We start from the raw sequence: 24618 nt of genomic DNA on the forward strand, positions 1-24618 counted from the left end.
TGGACTGACTGATTCAGTTGTTCGATATTTTGTTTATTTATTTATTTTCGATGGTTTATAGAGAGACGTTGGAATTTCAGTTCTGAGTCACTTTAAACCTGACACCGTACTACTCCACTCGCCTCCCTGGAGCACCAATGGTGATTGCATCAGTTACCATGGCACCGACCAAAAAAGCAGGTGAGGTTGTGGCCATGGTCATGCATAAAGTGACCTGAGCTGACCTGTGTATATGTTCAGCTAATGTATTTGAGCACTGTAGATTATATGATGTTGAATACAAGGCCTCTTTCGTCTGTTCTGGGGCCCAGTCTGCCAGTAGAGAGCACTTAGCATCCCTGGTTTCACTCTTGCATACTTGTTTCCACTTGCTTTGTGAGTCACTGTATTGTGTATGAGGGTATGTGTATCAACATGGTATATGAGTGTATTCATTCATATGGATGGTAACATTAGGGTCATGATTATGAATGTATGTCTCTGTGCTTTTGTCAAAAAATGTGTCTATGCAAGTGCATTTTTCATTTTATTAATACACTTTAATTTAATTTAATTTTAGTAATAGTATTATTTATTTTTTGTAGGTGGTGCATTGCACTGATGTTTAGCAGTTAAAAGCACCTCTCTCTCTGTCTCTCTCTCTCTCTCTGAGAGGGGATAGGCATGAATGGTGCAGATAAAGGGTGAATAGTGGCAGGCAGTACTGTGAGAATTGGTTTGGGAGTGCAGCCGACACTCGATTTACCACAGTGACGTGCAGTGCCTGTATACTCAGACAGAGGGCACTATCTTATTAAAAAGCCCCGAATCTTTCCAAATTTCTCTATCAATTTCCAGTTTCTCACTCTCTCACTGTATCTGTCTTACTGTCCTTCTCTTCCATAAACGCACGCACGCACGCACGCGTGCACGCTCAGCTACGGCACTGCAGTAGAACCAATGCGGCAGGCTTCCTTTGATCCATAACACACACTCTCTTAAGAGAGAATTTTAGTCCGGCACACACATTGCACTCAGACTGTTCCATCGCAGATGCGCAGTTGTTCACAGCTTATCAGTCCCTGACCCTGACCAACACATATGCTCCCAAACAAAAACAAAAGACTGTGGAGACCTTACAGCTCTGACCTGAGGGGGGCACACAAACTCCACAGAGAATATTTACTGTGTGTGTGACGTCCCACACAGAGTCTCTTCACTCAACTCTGTCTGGAGTATAGACTATGAAAATTTGTTAAACGCACTGATTTCTGTGTGTTGTGTTACTGCTGAAATTTGTGTATTGTGGAGAAATTACATGCAAAGGGAAAAAAAATCAAATTTCAGCATGTTTAGAATATTTCCTCTCTCTTTCCCAGTAACAGGTGTTTTTAGATATCAAGTGAAATTGAGCTGTCAATAATGACTGGAACCCCTTTAAGAAACCAAGCAATGCAGTTTTATGTAGTTACAAATGTATGAGGGATCCAGTGCACTTTTTTGTTATACTTATAAAGAAAGCATATATCTACTTTGGTCCAATTTTTTTTTTAATTATTGTACTTATAAAAAAGCAATGATCTATTTCAGTGGCGTTACACAGTGTCTCTAAAGGAGAAGTTTGCTGTTTTTTTGTTTGTTTTTTCACTTGAATGTTCTTATCTATTGACTACTCTGTTGATGGACTCTGACATCTCAGTTTAAAGAAACACTTGCCTCCTTAATGGCAGAAACAATACCTAAGTGCTTCATTCAGGCTGAGCAAGGCAAATCATGGCCTCATATACTCCACTGGTTTCCAGATAAAGATGCCAAGCCTTAGAATCTTAGAAGTGAGCGATCATGACCAATAAAACGTGTCAAATCTCCATCAGTACAGTTGTTAAAGGTAAGAACATAATATTGAGAACAATAGAATATGTTGATGCAGGTGTCTTAAAGTCTGTTATAAACTGATTAATTTTCAGAATATTAGGATATTATGGGAGGACTGGCTTTCTGTTTAGGCTGTAGACTTTCCTCTGCAGAGCAGCTTTTTAATAGTATACTCCACACCAACCTATATATCTATAGAATACATTTTTTTTTTCTGTTTCTTGAAGTATGAACTACTTTGTTTTATTGTGTGTTAGTCATTCTCCTAAATGTAAAGATGTCACAGTGTGAATTAGATATTAACTACCATTACAGGAGAATTACCTGCCGTTGGCAGCATTTGCAGAACAGCCTCTTTTGTCATTTGTTTTTGCGTTTATAGAGGTTTCGTTTGTTTTTTTATGTTGAGTTGCAGCCTCTGGAACCTCAGTGATTTTTCCTTTCTTTTCTCTCCGTTACTCATCCTCTGTCCTATCACTCCCTCACCTTCTCCTTCTCTCCCTCTGCTCTGTCTTTGTCACTCACTTTCTCTCTCTCTCTCTCTCTCTCTCTCTCTTCCTGCGACATTGTTAAGTCATTTGTGTATTAGGAAGCTCTGGTGAGTTCTGAGCTGTCTGCACTGGAGTTCATCTACTCAGGCTAATTGATGGTAATAGTCTGTTTAGATCTGCTGTCCAAAACTCTCTTCCTCTCTCTGCTTACATATCCCTCTGCACTCATCTTTGCCTTGCTTTACTTAGGCTCTCCACTCTATTCCTCTTCTGTTCTATTCTGTTTTGTTTTGTAATATCATTCCACCGTGATTTGTCATTCTCCCTAAACCACAAGATTTTTTTCTTTTTATTCTCCCTCTCTCTCTCTCTCTGTCTCTCTCTCTCTCTCTCTCTTTCTCTCTCTCTCTCACTCCCGTTCTCTTTCTTTATCGCTCATGCTCTCTTGTACCCTCTTTCCCTCTCTGTAAATGAAAAAGATTTCACAGTATGTATTATGTACATAAGTATTTTTGTCTTGGTCATTCATCCGTTTCCAGACTTGCGGTGCGCTATTCATTTACAGAACACTCACAGTTCATAAAGGTTTTAAAGTGCCATAAGCCATTGATTGATCTCATTCTGCTGAGTGACTCTTTTTCTGGCATGCGAGCAAAAGTTTGACAAAATGGTTAATGTGCATGTCAGTAACATGTGGTGTGTTTACACTTCAATACGCTTAAATACATTGCTCACAAAAGAACAAAATCTACCAAGGAGTGCAGCAGCAGAAGGCAATGATGGATAGATAGGGGTGGGTGTTACAGGTGGGGATGGAGAAAGAGGAGTAAAAGGAGGGGATGTAATTGCGCAAGCAAGAGAGAGAAAGAGAGGGTGAGTCAGTAAGGGGCTAAAGTTGTAATATAAGTTGTAGAAGGTACTGCACTAATGAAAATAGGTCACTCAAATGAGAGAAGCAAACAGAAGAAAAGACAGAGAGAGAGAGAGAGGCAGAGAGAGAGAGAGAAAGAGAGAGAGGGAGGGAGAGAGAAAGAGAGAGAGGGATAAAGATATGGTGCAGAGAGTGGAGGATGTAAGAACTGTCTAAGAGCGAATTGAAAGAGGGATTTGTAAAGCGAAAGCAGAGAGACAGATGTGTGTTTTGAGCTTTAGATATCTAATAGCCTAGATGAGAGAAGAATGTTACGGTAGGACGTGGGCCTTTTCACTTAAGCCATGGCCCCTTTCATCGCACGATCATCACGTCCATTCCATCTCCCCTCTCACATCGCTGCAAATTCTTCTCTTCAGCCTGATTTTTCTTCTAGACGGAAGCAGACAGCTATGCATATGCTATTTTTAGCCTAAATCATATGTATATTTATAAACACACCCATAAGGTATTACTTATTCATGATACATTTAATTTATTCAGCAGTGGCTTTACTATACAGTGGATTAATCGAAGTCCCCTGCCCTACCCATTCATTAACTTCCTCAAACCCCCTCCTCCTCGCCATGTCTCCGGCATGGTGCAGTATATTTAAACTGTTGTCTGGGACATGCTGCAGGTGTAATGGTTGTTGGGGCTTTTCTTTTTTTCTGTTCTTCTTTTTTTTTTTTTAAAGCAGTGTACCCTTTGGAATGTGGACAGAAAAGGAAATGTTTAGAATAGTGCTCTAAAATGCTGCAGTGATACTGTATAGGTAGTTGTACAGGGTAAGACCATTAAGGTTCAGTATGATACAGAGAAAATGTGACCGTTATAACATCATATAACATCCACAAAACCATTATGACCTCGCAGAACAAAACCATTCTGATTTCATAGAATCCCCATATGTACACACTCGCTGAAGCTAACTGTTGTTTCATGTAATGAAAGGAAAATCAATCTGTGATTGGTTCATGTTTAGATGAGGGATGCACCAGAACAGTTACAGACCTGGGAGAATGTGTTAACATTTCACAGATCTCTGAATCCATTAGGCTTTATTGTTCTCACTGTACAAAACGGGCACATTAGGGATGTATTGTGACATTGTCATATTTGCTTTTATGAGGCCCTGTACTGGAAAGTTCTTGGAATTTAGAATGAATACTCCTGAAACTACTGGCAGGTCAGCCTTTTGAATTATAGTTTGAAGTATGTCAAACATATAGTCATTCTCTGCATGATATTATATTCATGCAGTGAGTAAGTATGACACAGCTCTGAATCTTCACATTCTGCTCTCTGCCGATGTTGTCAGTGTTTTCCTCTTTTCTCCCCACTGATGTCAGTGTTTCCCTCTAGTGAGAGAAGGAAAGGTTTGAGAATTGATTTCAGTCTTGTGAAAGACCGAGTTATTGTTTTTTTTTAGATGTGTATTGTGTTGTGATTAATTCAGTGAAAATGACATTGCATGGTAATTTACAGTTTGACACCCAGTTGGAATGACTGTTTGTATAAATAACATCATATGAGTTGTTACATTTTATGAGGACAGTCGCATGGCCGACCACACTGACATGGCTCATGTGACATAGACTTATGTGATCATTTGGACTTAAAACGTGGTATTGACATGAAGTATGGGTTTTTCCCCACAGCCCACAGATCTGGAGATATGTTCAAGATCCCATCCTTCTACGTAACAGGTGTCTGACTGACAGAAGTACAGTGTCTCGGCATCAGGGCTGCCTTTCATCCTCCTGAGCTGAGGTCTTGGCTCTCTCTGCCAGTGCTGCTGTTTTTACCTTGCTCAGGGCATGTTAGCAAGAGACAAAAGGGAGATGGACTCTCAGCAGGGAAAGCAATGTCAAAACAAAACAAAACAGGACGAAACAAAACAACTCCGATTTCAAAACAGAGTATTAACTGGGGAGCCAACACTGGGTGTGGATACCGATGTATCGTATGTAACTTACTGACCAGGGATTAAGAAAGACACGGTGTGATGCTACATAACCACATCTATGCTGTGTAATTTTCAGTTTTTCACTCATTTTCAGTGGCCAATAGGATCGTCTTCATCTTTTGGGGTTGTTTTTTTTTCCCAGAGTCACTGCACTCAGCCTCTAAATCTTTCAAAACTGCTGGTTTCTCTGTGTTCTCACGGCAACCTGAGAACCATTCTGAGAGCTATCACGTGAAGATCAAGATCTTAATGGCCTGCAGTACGACAAGACCATGCACATTTACATAATTAGGCATATCTAAGAATAGGCACACACACACTAACACACGCACATGTACATACTTGCTGAACGGAGCTGTTGCAGATGTGGTGCACAGTTCAGGGAAGGACCGTAGTGTATTTGCGTGTGTGCGTGTGTGCATGCATGTGTGTGTGCGTGCGTGACTGCATGCGTGCATGTGTGTGTGTGTGTGTGCGTGTCTGCCTGCGTGCCTGTGTGCGTGTGTGTGTGTGTGTGTGTGTGCCTGCGTGCCTGTGTGCGTGTGTGTGTGTGTGTGCCTGCGTGCCTGTGTGTGTGCCTGCGTGCCTGTGTGCGTGTGTGTGTGCGTGTGTGTGTGCCTGCGTGCCTGTGTGCGTGTGTGTGTGTGTGTGCCTGCGTGCCTGTGTGTGTGCCTGCGTGCCTGTGTGCGTGTGTGTGTGCGTGTGTGTGTGTGTGCCTGCGTGCCTGTGTGCGTGTGTGCCTGCGTGCCTGTGTGTGTGCCTGCGTGCCTGTGTGTGTGCCTGCATGCCTGCGTGCGTGATTAACACCAGATGAAGCTCCTCATCAAGATTTTTTTGAGGGCACAGTGAAATGAGATGGGTTTGTTAAATTAGTTCATGGTAATGGGGTTGGGGAATTGACTGACTCTCCCAGGATGCTTCAGTCCTTCATTCGACTGCTTCTCATCCGTCACTGGAGATCTGACCTGACTGCTGCTGTTTTAAACACGTCCTCAAAGATATGAGGTTTTCTGGTCAACCCTCAGATGAGGGCTCTCTGTCAAACTGTTAATTATGTGTGTAAGAAAAAGAGAGAAAGAAAGAGAGAGAGATTGTGTGTGTAGGCACATGCACTTGTTGTTCTCACTTTGAAGTAAAAACTGAAATGTTTCAGGTGCTCATTTCTGATCGGGCATCTCCCAGGACAACAGTTATCCCATAGCAAAGTCTGTCTGAGGACCCTGTCACCATACTGCATAGCCATAAAGAGAGAGAACCGGAAAGAGAGAGAGGTGGTAGAAAGAGAGAGGGGGTTGGAGGTATAGAAGTGTAGCAGAAGGGGAGGAGTGGAGGTAGGAGACACAGCGAGAGAGGGAGAGAGAGAGAGAGAGAGGGATTTCTGTGTGAGAGAAATGGTCTATCTCAGCAGAAAGGGGAGGTGGGGAGAAGAGGGAAGGAGAGAAAGGGGGATGAAGGGAGGGGAGGGAAAGGATGAGGCAAGTGCTGCATAGGGGAAACAGAAGCACTTCACACACATACACGCACACACACACACACACACGCACAAGCACACACACACACAATAAATTACTGTAATGATGTGCTCCTTTAAAGAAAAAAAAAAACATGGATTGTATGGGACTGGTGGACTGTATGTACAGGCAGTCATTCACATGCAAAGACAGACTGGCGTGAACAGATGCTATTGATCTGAGCTGATAGACAAGAAAGGTAGTTGGTTCTAATTGGGAGTGTGTGTGTGTGTGTGTGGGGGGGGGGGGGGGGGGGGGGGGGGGTTGCAGCTATAGGATGGCTGATCAATGCACAAGTCTACTTGAGAAATCCAGCAACGCAGTATCTCTGTTTTTAGACTGGAGGAGGTACATATTAGCCCACATATAGAACCCCATACCTCTCCCCGTCTCCCTCTCCCTTAAAGTACCGGCCCATACGTGACTCCGCTTGTTTCATCGTTTTCCCTCACTATCACTCTCACCCGTCCGTGTTCTACCCCTTCGTTTTTTTTCAATCTGGTGTTTTTTTCAGCTTTTCTTCTCTCTCTCTCTTGCTCTCTCTCTCTCTCTCTCTCCCATATGTCTCTCAGGATTTCTCTTTCTCTCACGCAGTGAACTGGCAAGGCGATTACAGCATTCAGGGACCTCATAGGACATTAACTGCCTACCTCTGTCTCTCTCTCTCTCTCTCTCTCTCTCTTTCTCTTTTTCGTTTCTGCTTTCTATATCCCTTGTGTTTGTGGTATCTGGCTCCCTCTGTCTGTAGTCAGAGTGATGGGTTATGTTAGCCTGCACATCTGCAGTGATTCTTTAAAGCCAAAAAGCTAAACGCAAACTCTCTGTCAAGTAAGTGGTGGCATTTACTGGTAACAAAGAAGGACAGGAAGTACACAGTCCTTTGTAAAGCCTTCGTAAAATCAGAAACACTCAGCGCTGCTCCCTCCTGTTAATTCTAAAAGCAAAGCCTTCGTGAAGGAAAAGAACAAAGTGAATCACTGTGAAGATACTGCAGTATGGTCAAGGTTAGACAACTCTGAAACTCTGGAGCCTATCATCATTTGGGTGGATATTTAAGTTCAGAGAATGTTCAGAGACTTAAACAGCAGTTAAAGGGGATAAAAATACTGTGTCATCTTGCTTGTGACATGTAAACATCTGCATTGCAAATAGCATATCGGCATCACATCACAGGCCTCTGTAATTCTATGTGTTATGGGAACGAATTATTCATGGTTATGGATTTGATGACTGCTTTTTGTGTATCTAAGCTGGTCTCTGAATTCCATGTGACATAAGTCTTGATACGATTACTTTTGATTGACAGGTTAGTGAAATATAGCTTGGACTTATAGCAGCCAATCGGTCAAGCCTAAGCCATCAAAAAGATGCAAGGAATACTACAAAGTAACTTTGATTCTAGCCACAGAGGTCCCTAATTGAAGTTGAGGATTACTTTCTAATTTGAATTGCTGTCAGTGAATAAACAGGCTCTCACGCCGAAAGCTCTGTGACTTCCGTGTTGGAAGTACTATGCTTCTCTGTGCCAATGTGTTAACTAACAGCACACCCAACGGGGGAACAGAAAAAGGAGGAGGCAGAGTGGACCTCTTTCAGGATGCAGTTGTTGAAAAGAGTGCCACTATGTTGTTTTGACAGATGCTTTAATCAGGAGAGTCTTCTGGCATCTATGATGGTTCTCATCGTTCTTGAGCAGTTTAGCAGAAAGGCTCACTCGACAAGTTAAAGGGTCAAGGTTAACAACTATGATGCAAGATAGGTGAATTAGTGGCCAGTGTAGTGAACGTGTAACAAGTGGTTCATAAACCATAGCATAAAAAACATAACCTGATAGTCTCCTCTAAGCTAACGTCTTAGTGACAGGTCAGCTTTATCATTGTACTGTATAGCCTAGTGTGTGCATACATAAGCTGTTTCCAAAAGATACCTGTCCAGCTCCTTGCCCTGTTTGATTAAAATGTTGATGTACTCATTTTGTTCCTCTCTTTCCCTCTCCATTTCTCTCTTTCTCTCTTCTTTCTTGCTCCAGTATGTGGCATTTGGCTCCCTCCTCTTCATCCTCATCTCCATCTCCACCTTCTGCTTGGAGACGCACGAGGCCTTTAACACCATCTACAACAAGACAGAGAACTTCACAGTAGGTAACGAGACACACGAGGAGGTCGTGTTCGAGGTGGTGACGGACAGCTGGCTCACGTACGTGGAGGGTGTGTGCGTCATCTGGTTCACTATCGAGGTGTTCACCCGTGTCATCTTCTGCCCGGACAAAGCCGAGTTCTTCAAGAGCTCACTCAACATCATCGACTTCGTGGCCATTCTGCCCTTCTACCTGGAGGTGGCGCTGAGCGGCCTGTCCTCCAAAGCCGCCAAAGACGTGCTGGGCTTCCTCCGAGTGGTCCGTTTCGTTCGTATCCTGCGTATCTTCAAGCTCACGAGGCATTTCGTGGGTTTGCGAGTTTTGGGCCACACGTTGCGTGCCAGCACCAACGAGTTCCTCTTGCTCATCATCTTCCTTGCGTTGGGTGTCCTCATATTTGCCACCATGATATATTACGCTGAACGGATAGGCGCCGACCCGGCCGACCCTACCGCCAGCGCTCACACCGCCTTCAAGAACATCCCCATCGGGTTCTGGTGGGCCGTGGTCACCATGACGACACTAGGGTACGGGGACATGTACCCGGAAACGTGGTCAGGCATGTTGGTGGGCGCTCTGTGTGCCCTGGCGGGCGTGTTGACCATTGCTATGCCCGTGCCTGTCATCGTCAACAATTTCGGCATGTACTATTCCCTGGCCATGGCCAAACAGAAGCTTCCCAAGAAAAAGAACAAGCACATCCCACGAGCGCCGCAGCCCGGCTCGCCCAACTACTGCAAGCCCGACGCCCTCGCCATGGCGACCGCCTCTCCGCGTAGGATCGTGGGAAACGTGATTGGTGGTATGGTGGGCTCAGGCAGCATGGGTGGAGACTGCCCCTTAGCGCAAGAGGAAATCATCGAGATCAACAGAGCAGGTGTGTGTATATGTTTGAATGTATGTGTGTGTGTGTGTGTGTGTGTGTTTGAATTTGTGTCCATGTGCCTGAAGTGTGTGTGGATGTGTGTCAGTATCAAATGTCTCTTCTGCCAATCACACCCAGCAGGGTGGAGCTTTAGTATTGAGGCCAGTGGCTGTCATTCTTTTCTTCTCTCTATAATTAACTTGCTTTAGCTCAACTGGGTCTCTACACTGAAATGTTATTCTCTCAGCCTCTCTCTCTCTCTCTCTCTCTCTCTCTCTCTCTCTCTCTGTCTCTCACACACACACACACACACACACAGACATACACTCACACACATGCTCTTACTCTTTGATTGCTGGACTGGACTGTCATGGCAGTGTTTGGCAGGATGACAGAAATGTAATTAAATGTATATGAGGATCACGCCCCAATGTATCCAAAATGCCTTCCACAGCATCTCCACTTACTTTAACAAAGAAACAGCCTGTTATCCATCTATACCCTCCTTCCTCTATCTCTCTTTACCCTGAAGGATAATTGGGTTTTCATGAAACACCACTGAGGGCATGTCAGTTAGCCGGAGGATGAAGGAGAATTGAGGGTGATTGGTAGGGCTTCCATAGCCAGAGGATATTGGTTTTTTTGTATGTTTGTTTTTTTTTAGTGTGTTTCTCTGTGTGTGTGTGTGTGTGTGTGTGTGTGTGTGCGCGTGTGTGTGCAGGCATGGGTGGGTGCCATGCAAAATCTACTGGTAATCCACTAGGCTGAGAGATTTTGGTCTGTTCACACACACACACGCACACGCACACACACACACCATGTGCAACCCAACATGAGGGAGATTAGCGGTTGTCAGTTCAGATTACCCTATGTGGTATTCTCTGTTAGAAGTCAACGTATGTCAAAGTACACATTTGACTGCTTACTCCTCCCCTCACACTGCTGTACATTATTACGTGCCCCAACAGCACAGCTATATTTTTGGCCACATATCCAATTCTTTTGACCACAGAGCTGTCTTTCCACCGTGTGCAATACTCATGTAGTTTTCAAAGAGACGGATGCACAGTAAAGCAAACGTGTAGAAACCAGACTTCTATAAGTAATATGTCATAGACTCGTCATAAGACACGCCATAATGTTCCACACCATTGAGCTATAGAGGCCATTCAGAGTAATAGGGACCATAAGCTTATGTGGTTTAAATAAGTGCTATCATTTTGTTTTGAAATGCCTTTAGACGTCATAGTATGAATTGTGCCATGCCTCTGCAGCATGCACATACAGACTCTAGGAGTAAATTTATGTACAGAATTTAGTGTCCTCTCCACCTCCTTTACAATAGAGGGGTGTGTGTGTGTGTTTGTGTGCGTGCGTGTGTGTGTGTGTGTGTGTGTGTGCGTGTGTGTGTGTGCGTGTGTGTGTGTGTGTGTGTGTGGAAATGTACGTGTGTGTGTGTATGTGTGTAAGAGCTTTATTGCATTGTCTTCTCTCTGCTCTCACAGTAGACAGAGATTTATGTTTTCTGGAAATTAGGTTCAGTTGTGTAACATGTCCCCACACCATTCCCCCCCCTTTTTTTCTCTCTCTCTCTCCCCCTCCTCTCCCCCTCTCCATCTCCTCATGTCTTTAGAAGGCTTTGGCCCTGGGTTATTTCGGTAAATTGTTGAGCAGTAACTCACGTCAGATTAGATTTGACAGCTGTGTTGGAAGCTATAAGCACAAGATGCCCTGCAGAGAGAGAGAAAGAGAGAGAGAGAGAGAGAGAGAGAGAGAGAAAGAGACAGAGAGAGAGAGAGAGAGTCTCAGTTATATTCTCTCAGTCACTGTTTCACTCACCCTGTCAGTATACATGATAGCCTGTGTGTGTGTGCGTATGTGTGTGTGTGTGTGTGTGTGCGCGCCTGCGTGCACGTGTGCACACGTGTGTGTCTGTATGTGTGTGTGTGTGTGTGTGTGTGTGTGTGCGTGCGTGTGTGTGTGTATTTGTGTGTGTGTGTCTGTATGTGTGTATGTGTGTGTGTCTCACCTCTGCAGCATCTGGATCATGTGACCCTAATATTCTTTTGTCCCCTCTCATCCTCTCCTCCTTCCTGATCTTACTCTCCCTCCTCTCTCTTTATCGTCATCGTTCCTTCGCTCTCTCTCCCTTTCCTTAATTCCCTACTGGGAATTCTTCAATTTCATTTCTCTTCTTAATCTACACTTTCCTGTGTGGCATTGCTATTTCCCACCTCTCTCTGTCTCAATCTCTGTCTTTCTCTTGCTCTCTTTTTCCCTCTCCTTCCTTCTCTCAGACTCAAAGCAGAATGGGGATGCGGCAAACGCGGCCCTGGCCAATGAAGACTGTCCCACCATAGACCAGGTGCTGGGCCCTGATGACAAGAGTCCTGCCACAGGGGGGTTGGGATCAGGCACGGGCCGCGAACGCTACCCTCATGACCGCGCCTGCTTTCTGCTCAGTACTGGAGAGTTTCGCACCACAGACAGCAACGTCAGGAAAGGTACGCCTCACTGCACATACACTTGCTCAGACATACACACACACACACACACACACACACACACACGTACATACACACAGACACACATGCACACGCAGTTATATACATCACAAACAGCATTGTGAGAAACCATGCGAAGCTTAACACACTCACATACATGCATATCCACACCCACCTAATCTCAGGTAAGATACTCATGCACACACACACACACACACACACACACACACACTCATATTTCAGGAAAGGTATGCGTAAACACACACTGACGTAGATGAGCTCCCATGTACTCCTCATTACACATAAACACACACAGACAGTAGCTAGACACACAGCACCCAGGACCCTGTTTCCTCGTCCCTAAACCCCTCCCTCTTATCATATCTCACCACATCAATCATTTTGATGGGCAGCTGGTCATAGCTCAACACCTCCCTGAAATACTTGCTAAATAGTCCCTGTAATCCACTCCAAATTACATCTACTCAGTCCTGTAATGCTCATTGACATATGTGATAGCCTGTGAACATTTCAGATACAAGATGGAGAATATAGCTCTGTTGAAATACATTTAAAAAGGCATAGAGGTTTGTTTTAAGACTACAACACTGTAAATATATTTCAGGGATATGAGAGACCACCTAAGTTTTGTGCTTTTATCGTTTTGCTTTACAATTTGATTGAAATATATATATATATACAAGATACTGTGACTCATATGCAAATGCAGCTTTACTCAGAGTCCTGCGCAAGCACATACCATAGTTAAGTGAGCCAAAGCATATTCACTGCATCTGGCTGACATGTGCTATCTATCTATCTATCTATCTATCTATCTATCTATCTATCTATCTATCTATCTATCTATCTATCTATCTATCTATCTATCTATCTATCTGTCTATCTATTTGTCTATCTATCTATCTATCTATCTATCTATCTATCTATCTATCTATCTATCTATCTATCTATCTATCTGTCTATCTATCTATTTGTCTATCAATTTGTCTGTCTGCTTGCTCTTTATCTTGCTCATTCATTGTTTTTTTGCTCATTCTCTCTCTCTCTCTCTCTCTCTCTCTCTCTCTCCCTCTTTCTCTTTCTCTTTCTCCCACCCTCACCCAATCTCTGCTTTTTTCGGTTTATTCTCCATCCTCCTCTCTTCTTTCCTCTCTTCCGTTGTTTCCTCCTCTGTTACCATGGTATCCTGGCGCTTCTCATGCACGCCCAATTCTCTTTCTGTTCTCATGCTCTTGTCTCCTGCATGTGCTCTTAACACCATCCACCTTTAATCTTCCACGTCACCCCGCTACCCTCTAACCTTGGACCAAACGTTGTACCCCCGCCCCAACCCACGATTCCAAACACTTTTTTTATACACCCCACTCCCACCTCCTCCCCTCACAAAAAAACACCAGAAACTGGAGCTGCCAGCCCAGTCTCCCCCTCAGGAGAGGAGTGGTTCAAGCCGGAGGGGCCACTGCTACAGCAGGACCTCAATGCAAACTCTGCTTCCTCCTGGATCAAACCATAGCGTCACAGAGGTAACATAAGAAAAACGGAAAAAAAACCCCAAAACACACAGTCCAAAAACAACACATGGGAGCTATGACCTAATGAAGCAGACACGCATGCATACACATACACACTACAGAAGAGGACAAGAGACTGAAACTACATAGCATAGGCACATATATTACACTTACTAATCACTGCACGACACAGAATTATGCAGTGAACTCATAAATACTCTCTCAACAAACAGAGTCTTAAGTTTAGATCTATATTTCATATTCATCTTACAATCAAAAACATAAACTTACATGTAAATGCACACAGACACACATGTATACACACACACAGTGACACACACACATGCGCGCACACACACACACACACACACACACATACACACACACACACACACACACACACACAAGCCTAGGCACACTCACATTAACTCGGGCCTTTCTGAAAGGTTGTTTGTATAAAAAATGCATGATGTGTAATTTCTGTTTTACAGTAAAGAGTTGCTGTCCTCCTCAGCATTTTCAGGCTTGAATATGGCTCTGAGTAAATGGGGGGAGGGTTTGTTGTGTGTGGTGTATGTGGTGTGTGGTGTTTGAGGATGTGTATGTGTGTGTGTGTGTGTGTGTGTGTGTGTGTACATGTTTGCCCACAATCATAGTTGTATGACAAAATATCAACTTAAGATGTAAAACTACACAGGTTACTCTTCCTACACCTCAGGCCAGGACTTTCTGATCCTCACTCTCATTGTCTCTCTCATTCTCTCTTTTTCTCTCATTCTCTCTTCAAGAGCTGAAAACAGCACAGTGTATGTCTGACTCATGCCTGAGTCTCAGTCTTTAATAGCTCTTTATGTTGCTGAACACTGTCATACTTCATGTTTGTGATAGTATGGCTTTCCTGCTCTCTCTCTCTCTTAACCCACATTAGAAGAATAGTCTCTCTCTCTCTTTCTCTCTCTCAGCATCCCTTCTTCCAAGTCTCTCCCATTCTATCACTGTTTTTCTTCCTCCTGTCTCCCCCTCATTTTCTTTCTGTTATCTGTGTAATGATCCAGCTCTATTCCTCTCTCATTCACTTCTCCTTTAGTCCATACCCTACACACTGCATACTGTGTGCTCAGAACACACCATCAGTATAATTTGAGTCACATAAAGAGACACATAGACACACACATATATACACACATCACACTCGCTAGAATCTAATACAGAATGCCTGTGTGTGTGTGTGTGTGTGTGTGTGTGTGTGTGTGTGGTATAGTGTTGAGGTATTTGCTGTTGTATGTGCTGGGGAGTGATGGTGTGTGAAAGTCTGACGCACTTTTGTGTTGTCTCCTTCCTCAGGTTGTGTCGTGTCATGCGTTTGTATGTCAGCTCTTGTTGCTACACTGTTATACACTTGTCTGTCACTCCCCTCTCTTCCCTCTCCCTCCTCTGTCTGTGTGTGTCATGTGTGTCTTCTGTGTTTCGTTTGGTTTCGCTGTGACGTCTTCCTCCTCCTTGTTCTCTCATCCAGTGACCCTTTACACCTCTGGCATATCCAAAAAAAGCATTTTTGTACTCTTTCTGTTATTCTGTTCTGAGAAACTGACACCAGCTATAAGGCTCTTATTGTTCTCTTCAGACACACATTAGTACCATATTAACAACAAAAGGAAACCAAAATTCTGTGAAAGCTGAAAGCCTGTGTTTGTGATGCAGAGCCTTGTTCTTTCCTGTAGGGTGAAAGGTCACTGGTTGGGTTCTTTATGTTTTGATCCTTTGGTTTGTTTAAATAAAGCTGGGTTCTTCTCTCTCCCGGAACAGCCCCTCAGTCGGGGTCCAATGAAAAGTGTTTCATCACAGCACTTGAACTGACTCTTACCCAGTAGCCCTCCAATCAGAATGCTTGCGGGCAAACTACTTCACTGCCCAGCCAATCAGAAGGGCTCTGATGTGTCCAAGGATGGGCCTTAGGACTTATACCCAATTAGCGCTGATGAAGCATCTCCTTGGTTCCATCTAGGAGAATTAAATGAAGGAGAGGACAGTGATGTCATTAAGGAAGCCATGCGCCCTCACATAGAAGTTAAAAGAATGTTGCGTTTCCATGGAAACTTTGGCTCCCCGTGCTGTGGTAACTTACCTGAGCATCCTAAAACGACCTCTCCTTCAGTTACTATACTCCTAGGATAGGAAATGGGATGAGACCCATAGCTGTGCTGAAACACTGGGGGTCTAATGCTCTGAAGACATGCTGCAGTCGTGTAGTCTTAATAAACTGAGTAAGGTGTTAGCACAAACAGAATGCAAAGGACAAACTGACTGACCAACTAACTGACAGAGAGACGGACGGACAGCAGGAGATGGAGACATTTACAGACATCTAGATACACAGACACACATATGGAGACAGAGAGAAAAGCTTGATAACCAACTGGACAGAAGAAAAACGTACTGTCACAGACTGCTAAAGGGAGGTGGACGGACACACAGTGATGGAGAGAGAAATCAAATGTACAGGACCAACCACTAACTGACAGCTAGATTTACAGTGAGATTACCACACACATCCTAAAAAAGACAGTACACGCGCACACACACACACACACACACACACACACACACACATAAGACTTTCTGGAGCAGGGAGAAGGTAAGCTAGAGCTGGGCTCTGGTGACACACCTGGGCCGTCGTCATAATGACCGTATGCGCTTTGCTGTGATTGGACCGTAATGTTACAGCGTGCTTTCCTCGCACGTTAAAAGCCAACTGACTGTCAGGGGAAAAACGGACATTCCCAATTCCCACTTTCTGAAGTCTTTGGCTTTTAATGTGGTCTCTCTCTTGTGCTTTTCTTTCTTTCTCTCTCTCTCTCTCTCTCTTTTCCTTTCTTTCTCTGTGCCTGCAGCGTGTGCTGCTCTGTGGCTTCCTGACATTACACTTTGACCTCTGTTGACCAGTGCAAAAGGGCAAGGGTCAGGAAAGGTCAAAGGTTAGGAGGGGTTGTGCGCCTTGAGTCTATGTTGTTTCTACCTCTTTTCTCAGTATCTACCTCTATCTCTGACTTGTGGGTGTGTGTGGTCATTCTTTTCAAGTGGACATTGGAATTGTGTGTGTTCCTTTGTTTCTGTTGTCTTTTTATGTTTGGTTAGTGCTGATCTGTGTTATATTTGGTTCTTCACCCCCTCTCCTTGGTCCTATGTCTCTTTCTTTCATTTCCTCTCCCCTCTCTATTTCTCCTACTCTATCTTTTTTTCCTCCTCCTCCACTTCTTCTCACCCACTGTTGCCAAGGAAACAGTGGAAGAGAGCATTCTGGGACTTATGAGCGAAGCATTGTGAAATTGATAAGTGAAAAAGGTTTAGGGAGATTTATTAAGGCACATAGTTTAAATATGTTTACTTGTGAACAGCCAAGCTTAAATAAGGGCATGATAAACCAAATATGACTACACTTCCCTAGCAAATTAAGTCATCTGAGAATTATATTATAACATCCAGCCATCTAATCATGCTCCCAAGATGCACTGAGGTTGTTATTGTTGTTATTTATTTATTTGTTTTCTTATTTGTTTGTTTGCACCGCTGTATTTCAGTATCAGCATCATCAGTTCCCTGTTTTTTTATTTTTATATTCTTTACAGACATAAATTATCAGCCTTAAGGTTTTATCATTGTTGTCGCCAATCTTTTGAGTACCTCCACGTAATGTGCGCTTTGACAGGGTCTCAGAGGCTGTGTGAATTCATCTGGCTCTGTGCAGTGATACCCTCAGTCCTGCAGGTGTCTCAGGTAATCTGTCTCTCACTGTCCAGCCATAAAAGAGTGTACTTTAAACAAGCTGCCTGAAACTCAAGGCTCTCTCCCAGAAACAACGAGACTACACCACTTGGGCACTGCAACATACTGTAGTTCCTCTACCGTAGCATACGCTATTGATCCCTGCCCCCCAACATCGATTAGCTGTGCTTCCAGTCATTGATGAAAACAGAGAGCATGAAGATCTTGTTTCACAGAAGCCACAGCAAGCCAGACTTATTCATTATCAATCTGACCATTTACTTTTTCAATCGTTAAGAGAGCCAAGCCAATCTGCAGGTACAACGGTTTTCCTGCCCGCTTCAAATGAAATTTGATGACTGCGGCCAACCCTAAATTGTTTTCCTGAGGTTAGCTTTTTTTCCAAACACTGTTCAATATGACAAGTTCATATAATACAAACCTATTTATTAGCTTTGCTACCAAGGCTCTCTGTGCCACATACTGATGTTTAGACAACCTCTGAAGGAAAAAAACATGTAAATGATTGCTAGTCAAGAGAGGTGTGTTAAATGTACCACCTCCAGTCTCCTTACCACAGGGAACAAACTAATATGGTCCCTTGAAATTAAAACAGCAGTGATTGTTCAGAACGAAGGTATTTCTTTTCTGAGTTATTATACGTGTTGATTTTAAGGCTCCTCACAGAATACTTGCCCTGTCCAATCACACAGCCTCAGGGCCAGTCAAAGCTCCCATTCTGCTTGACTCACTGGTCCTTCATAGAGGGAGGTGTTGTGGGGTGGGAAGTGGGAGGTGGGGGTAGATTTCTGATGGAGTCAGAAGCAACCACAGATAAATTCAGAGTGCTCTGTGTAAAAGAGCCTTCAAAATCACATATTTTCATAGAAAATCCTGACAGTTGCTTTATTTGTGTTCCGCATAAACAACTCCGGTGTGAACAACAACAAGGCTTTTGTTTTTCAGATTCAAGAACCCCCTTTTTTTGTGCTTAATATGTGGTGGGAATGCTGACCATGTAGCAAAGTGCCTCATTATGGGGGCTGTAGTTTTGTGGTTGCTGCTGACTTCACTGACCACGCGACAGAGAAACAGTTTTGATCCTGGAGACAGACGACCATCATGTGGTTCCTTTTTAGTTATTTTAAGATGTTGTTTTGTTGTTGGACCTGATAAAATGGGAGGAGTATGATCAAATGAACAACATGAACAAGGTAGGCAGAAATCCAACAGATCCTGTTCATACTCCTTCAGTTCTGTTCTCATCAGCCCCACACTCTTAGCTGATTGGTGGGATCTGGTCAACAACTAGTGATGTCACAAGGGTGATCAGAGGTAAAGGGATTGTAAGAACCCAAAGTGTAAACATTCTCTCTAAAGTTATCAGTGAGGGAAATAGTGCAGTTTTATACTAGAGAAGATATAGGTGGAAAGTCAGGGAAAGATTGAAATCTGTCAGAGCTAGTTATTCTTAGGTGTTTCCAGGGACTTTTGGTGTGGCAGTGAAATAGAGGACATCAGCAATTAGATGAGTGGCTTATCACAACCTACACAAAGTGTGTGTGAGTGTGTATGTGTGGTAATGCATGAATATCTCTGTCAACATTGTAACATATTTCATATTTTCGCATTTCAACCCAGTTCTACACATTGTGCAATTCTTTGTGCATCTGTATGTATTCATCACTGTATGTGCATTGTGGTTTTGTTGTTGTGGTTAATGTGTGTGCGTGCATATATGAGTATCTACACATTCATGCACACACATATGTGTAACTATACGTAACATCTTATGTAATATCACTACTCTGTAGTTTGCTCTCATCTGTGAACTTCTGTAACATTTCTCTGGTCTCTTTGTCTTTCTTCAAGTTTGTGTAAACTCTTTTTAACTGTTCATCCAATTTCCTGATTTCCTGTTCGTCCTCACGACTGACTGATTTCTCACATTTTGTGCTGATCTGTGTTATACATGCAGGCTCAGAATGGCTTGTATGTATGCTACTGTATATGTGAATGAGTCATGCTCTCATTCAGATACAGATTAGCTGCAAATATTAACCTGGAGTATTTTAAATGTAATCCACTGTATGTAAACTCAGAGGCCCTTCTTGTTATGCAGTTATCATAGTTTGCTCTGTATGGCTTTTTAAATGTCTTTCCACTGTTTTCTTATATGATCCTAAGCTGTACCTCAAGACTAATGCCAAGCTACTGAGAAAGTGTACTGTAACATTATGTTACCAGGGCTGATATTTGGTTGGTTGGTATTCCAGGGTTGATATTTGCTTTTTCTTTCACTCTGTCTCTCTAACATTATTTCCCATCCCATCCTCAGGTTATACCTACAGCCCACGTAGTGTTACTAAAGTATGACCTGAGGTATGTACATATATTAGAAACGGATTCACACAACTGGAATTATAACTTAGAATCGACATATCTTAGAATTGACAAAACAGCATACTACACTTGCCATTCCTTGGGATGTCACAATCACAGTTATGTGTCCCAAACAACAGTTAGATTGTGATGTCATAATGAATACAAAAGGTTAGATGCTAAGGAGACATATTTTGAAGAGGTGTTGTGGCATCACCAAATTGCTGTTTGCTCCAGCTTAAAATGTTCAAACTTAAAACCTGTCATCAGCCATTTTTAAATTACGATGTTTGAATAAGGCACCTCTGTTGATGGTTGGTGCAGTTCAAAACATCATATTAACTCACCCACAGAGGTCCTTGGATGGAGTTTGTGTGTGTGTGTGTATGCGTGTGTGTATGCGTGTGAATTTGTGTTAGGCATGTTGCAGAGGCCAGATCAGTTGCTACACAATATAGAGTCAGACAGGAACAGAAAAACTGAAATGTAGTGAACATGTCACCCTTATGAAAACCTTGTAGTATATAGGATATTTAGAGGCTAGGAGACAATTCCCCCTTTATTTTATTTTATTTTATTTTATTTGTTCATTTATTTATTTGATAAATTTTGGGGTTTCATCAGGAGGGTGCTCCTGAATGATTTTCATCTGCCTTATTTCTGTGGGTTTTTCTTTCATTTGTGGTGACTGGCATGTTGCATGGCGTGTTTATGATGTGGAAGTAGAGGCATCCTGGGTAACTTTATGACAGATTGTGTTACTCTAAAGGTAGAGAAGTATTATAATTCATAATACATTCATATAGCATATAAACACATTTAGATATAACTGAAAATTTGCTAGAAACACAGGTCATATACCATGTTTAGACACAACACTGAGCAGAGAGAGAGAGAGAGAGAGAGAACAACAGAGCAAAAACATATCATTGATATTCAATAGAGCTCAACACATATCATTATTGTTAAACACACATGGGCTGATTGTAAAGTATTGATCTATCCACCTCGGGGTCTGCACAACCAAAGAGAGTGAGGCAGAAAGGGAAGGAGGGAGGGAAAGCAGAAGAGCGTATAGCCATAATTTAACAGGGCAGATCTGTGAGAGTCCCTTACATACACACAAACGATCTGAGTGATATTGACTGTTACAGACATTCAGACCACAAACCCACATATACCCACAAAAATGATGGTTCAGATTCACACACACACACACGTGCACACATGCACGCACACACACGCATGCACACACACATACACACACACACACACACACACACACACACACACACACACACAAATTGCCATGCACTGTCATGAAGCGACGGTCAGATTTAAGGAACACTGTGACCCAGATCTGTCTGCTATTACCCAGAGTGCCTCTCATACAGCTCCTATAGTGGACTCATTAGTATAGGAGTTTTCTCGTCGTCCCAAGTGTGTTCCACAAGCTCTAGATGGCAGCCAATTACAGATACATCCTGTTAGACACAGCCTCATCATATACGTAGGGAGAGAGAAATGACTGTTGACAGTATGGCAGTAGGAGACACCAAAATGCCTCATATCTTTTTCCTCAAGTTTTTTTTCCAACTTATTTTGATTTATGGAGTATTTGTGTAAAATGTCTATTATGTCAGTAGAAAATGCTCTCTTAGTTTTGGGAGAGTGAGGCATTGTGACTTTAAAAAGACTGCTTTTCCTCCCTCATCCACTTCTAATTAAAGTCAAGCCTCCTAATTAAGGTCAAGTCGTAAAAATAAAACAAAGAAATGTAAGAAAGACCAGTCATGACCTGAAGCTGCAAACTCAGTTGTTATGCTGTCATTGCAAAAGGTATCAGGCTCCCGATACACATCCAAGTTATGGAACAGTAGGAATCAGGTGACTTTATGGTATCATGATTATCACAGACTTTGTGACATCATTTAGAATGTTGACGTTTGAATTCTGTGATTTAGAGCATGGACACGACATTCTAAAAACAAGAATGAAGTAAATCCTTCCCAAGGTATTAGGCTGATAAACAAATGAACAATTAGGTCACTCAGTTCCACTGTTTCATAACATAGTGGTCTTTTGCCATGGCAGAACTCTTCCCTGGTCACATGGACTTTCTCAAACGCAGAAAAAAGGTCAAAGAAACATGAACTTCTGGTCCTGAAACAGATTAACCATCTCTTGGGATGTGATGTTTTGGAGGCTTCCTATTGGCCATGATACAGAAGTGGATGTGGAAAGAGAGCTGTCAGTTGCTTTTGGCACAAGTGAAGCTGTCTGTGTTATATTGAGATTGCACATACACACACAACAGTCATATAAGTAAATGTATGTAGGAGGTCATGTGTAATGTTTGCCATTTTGTATTATTATTTTATATATTTCTAGATTGACCTCAGCATACAACATAACAGTTGATTTTGCAAAGAATCTCAAATCATATCACAAGAATGCGTGGCTCTTTGTTTAAATATGGTCACCAAACCTGTAAACCACGACAACTTCACTTGAACCACTATACTCAGTGGTGGGTTGACAAGTCAGGCCACCACTACTGCTGTGTCTCTATTTGAATCTTATGGTTGTAATTACAGTGCAGAGTGGCCATGTCGGAGTCTGGATCAAATACCTGCCCGCTCAACTGCTCAACTATTGTCTCATTAGACATTATCGTATTAGAGCGCCATATCCCTGGACTGTCTTTGGCCCAAAGCTATCTTATACCTTAAAAAAAAAAATCATTTTTCAAAGAACCCCGAAATTACCCATTTAAGCTCCTTTATGAAGTTATTTTTGTATTGTATTGAATTGCACTGATTTGGAGCTATCTATCCAGTTTTTAAACTCTAATTGCCCGAATGGTGCACCCACTGAGATTTAGTTTGTTGCAAATGCATTAGTATTTATGAATATAATTCTCTAAGGGGAAGGCTGAACAGTTTTTAATCTCAAACTGACTCCTGTCGACCTGAACCTAACACACAAATATACAGCAAAGTTCTGCCGTATGCTCAGTCACTCAGTGTCCTTCCAGTGCAGAGCTCAATCAGCTCTGGTTTACAGTCCACGTTCAAAATGTGGGTGTGAAACATGGCTCAGTCCAGGGTTATAGCAATACAGTGTGTAAAGCCAAGCGGTTGGTTTGAGTGAAATACCAGGTGCTTCATCCTCCTCCAACCATTCCAAATGTGTCTGCACCTGTCTCTTCATTTTTAGTGCCACTAAAGGGAGCTCTTTCTAAATTGCTGTGGCAAGAGAAAAAAAAAAAAGCAAGCAAATTGATGACATTTTTATGACTCTCATTTTTCTGTTTTTGTCCTTGTCTCTGTTTGTCTGTCTCTGTCTGTCTCTGTCTCTCCGTCTGCTTCTGCGTGTCCCCACATACTCATTTTATTGCTGTTCTTTATTCTTTTCTACAATTTTTGTTATTTTGATACACGTATTAACTGAATGCTGTAATTTTGTTCTTACTGTTTGCCTGCTTCTACCCATGACCATATACATTTTTTTTTTAAATTTTAATTTATTCTAAAAAACTCAACCATTTTACCAAAAACAAATCTTCTTGCTAATTCCACTAACAAACAACTCACCAAAATCTACATGACATACCAATAATTCTCATGTATTCTTTTCATTTGGAAAATGCCAAAATTGTCCAAATATGACAAATCACCCCAATTTCTGCCTCCTGTTTCCTACCTTGGACATCTCTCATGTCCTGTCCGATGCCCTCATGCCATTTGTTTTGTTTGCTGTGGCCGTAGCGACTGGCTATGAGAAGTCCCGCAGCCTGAACAATATTTCAGGAATGACAGGAGCGCCCCTGCGCCTCACTCCTATCACCCCCATCAACAACTCCCCTTATGAGCCCTATCAATCCCCAGGACCACTACGCCGCTGCCGCTCCCCCATCCCTTCCATTTTGTAGCTGAGCATGGACAATAAAAGACCAAAAAACAACAACAACAAACAACAACAACAAACAAGAAACAAACAAACAAATGAGAAAATACAAGCAAGTAGAGAACGAGACACTCCATCACTGCACCATCATTACAAAAAAAAAAACAGTATACAAACCAGTGATAATGATAATAACAAAAACTGTATCCTGCTGGGAGGTCTGGCCTTTGACTGTGGGGGTAGAATAGGGGGTTAGTAGTTAGAATACAGAATACTATTTTCAATACACATTGCCTCAAATAACAGCCATTTCAGAGAAACTAGACATCATTTGATAACCTCTTGCTTCATGCAATCTTTCAACCCTGCTGTAAAAATACAATGCCTTATAACACAATGACTGTGTGATATCCATGTAAACGCACACTGGCCCATAGATAATAATAAGCGCTCTGTAAGTTTATCATTTTGGTAAGAGCATTTACTGATGTAGTGAGATGGCAATATTCAGCTTCTCCTCCCATTTTTGCAAGTGTTTTGCTTGATCCAGAGAGCTATACTCCTTAATGAAAGAGAGAGGAGACCTATCCTATCTCCCGTACACCAGTTTAAATATGTTAGACCAGACTCGCCTGCAATAAGTGCTTAGACTGATGTCATCAGAGCTCATACAGATACTAGCAATAGTGCATGCTTAAAGACACTGCAGGTAAACAAATGAATTAAGCAAAAAACCTAAAGTAAAATGTGTGAAATATCCCCATAATTTTTTTTTTTTAAGGATTAAGAACA

General features: G+C 42.5%; 1 protein-coding gene across 4 annotated transcripts in view; it reads left to right on the forward strand.

The window, feature by feature from the left end:
* kcnc3a (potassium voltage-gated channel, Shaw-related subfamily, member 3a) overlaps positions 1–23851 on the forward strand; it is a 41173-nt gene extending 17322 nt beyond the window's left edge. Inside the window, exons 2-5 of one of the 4 annotated variants that reach the window (XM_030793678.1) lie at positions 8765–9749; positions 12035–12241; positions 15118–15138; positions 23688–23851. In XM_030793678.1, coding sequence (XP_030649538.1) covers positions 8765–9749; positions 12035–12241; positions 15118–15138; positions 23688–23851 — 1377 coding nt within the window. Of the gene's footprint in view, positions 1–8764; positions 9756–12034; positions 12242–13659; positions 13776–15117; positions 15139–23687 lie in introns of those variants that run through there. The other 3 variants (XM_030793674.1, XM_030793675.1, XM_030793676.1) reach the window with 3 other exon arrangements.
* The last annotated feature ends 767 nt before the right edge of the window (positions 23852–24618 follow it).

The sequence above is a fragment of the Chanos chanos genome, chromosome 16 (genome assembly GCF_902362185.1).
Source record: "Chanos chanos chromosome 16, fChaCha1.1, whole genome shotgun sequence".
Lineage (NCBI taxonomy): Eukaryota > Metazoa > Chordata > Actinopteri > Gonorynchiformes > Chanidae > Chanos > Chanos chanos.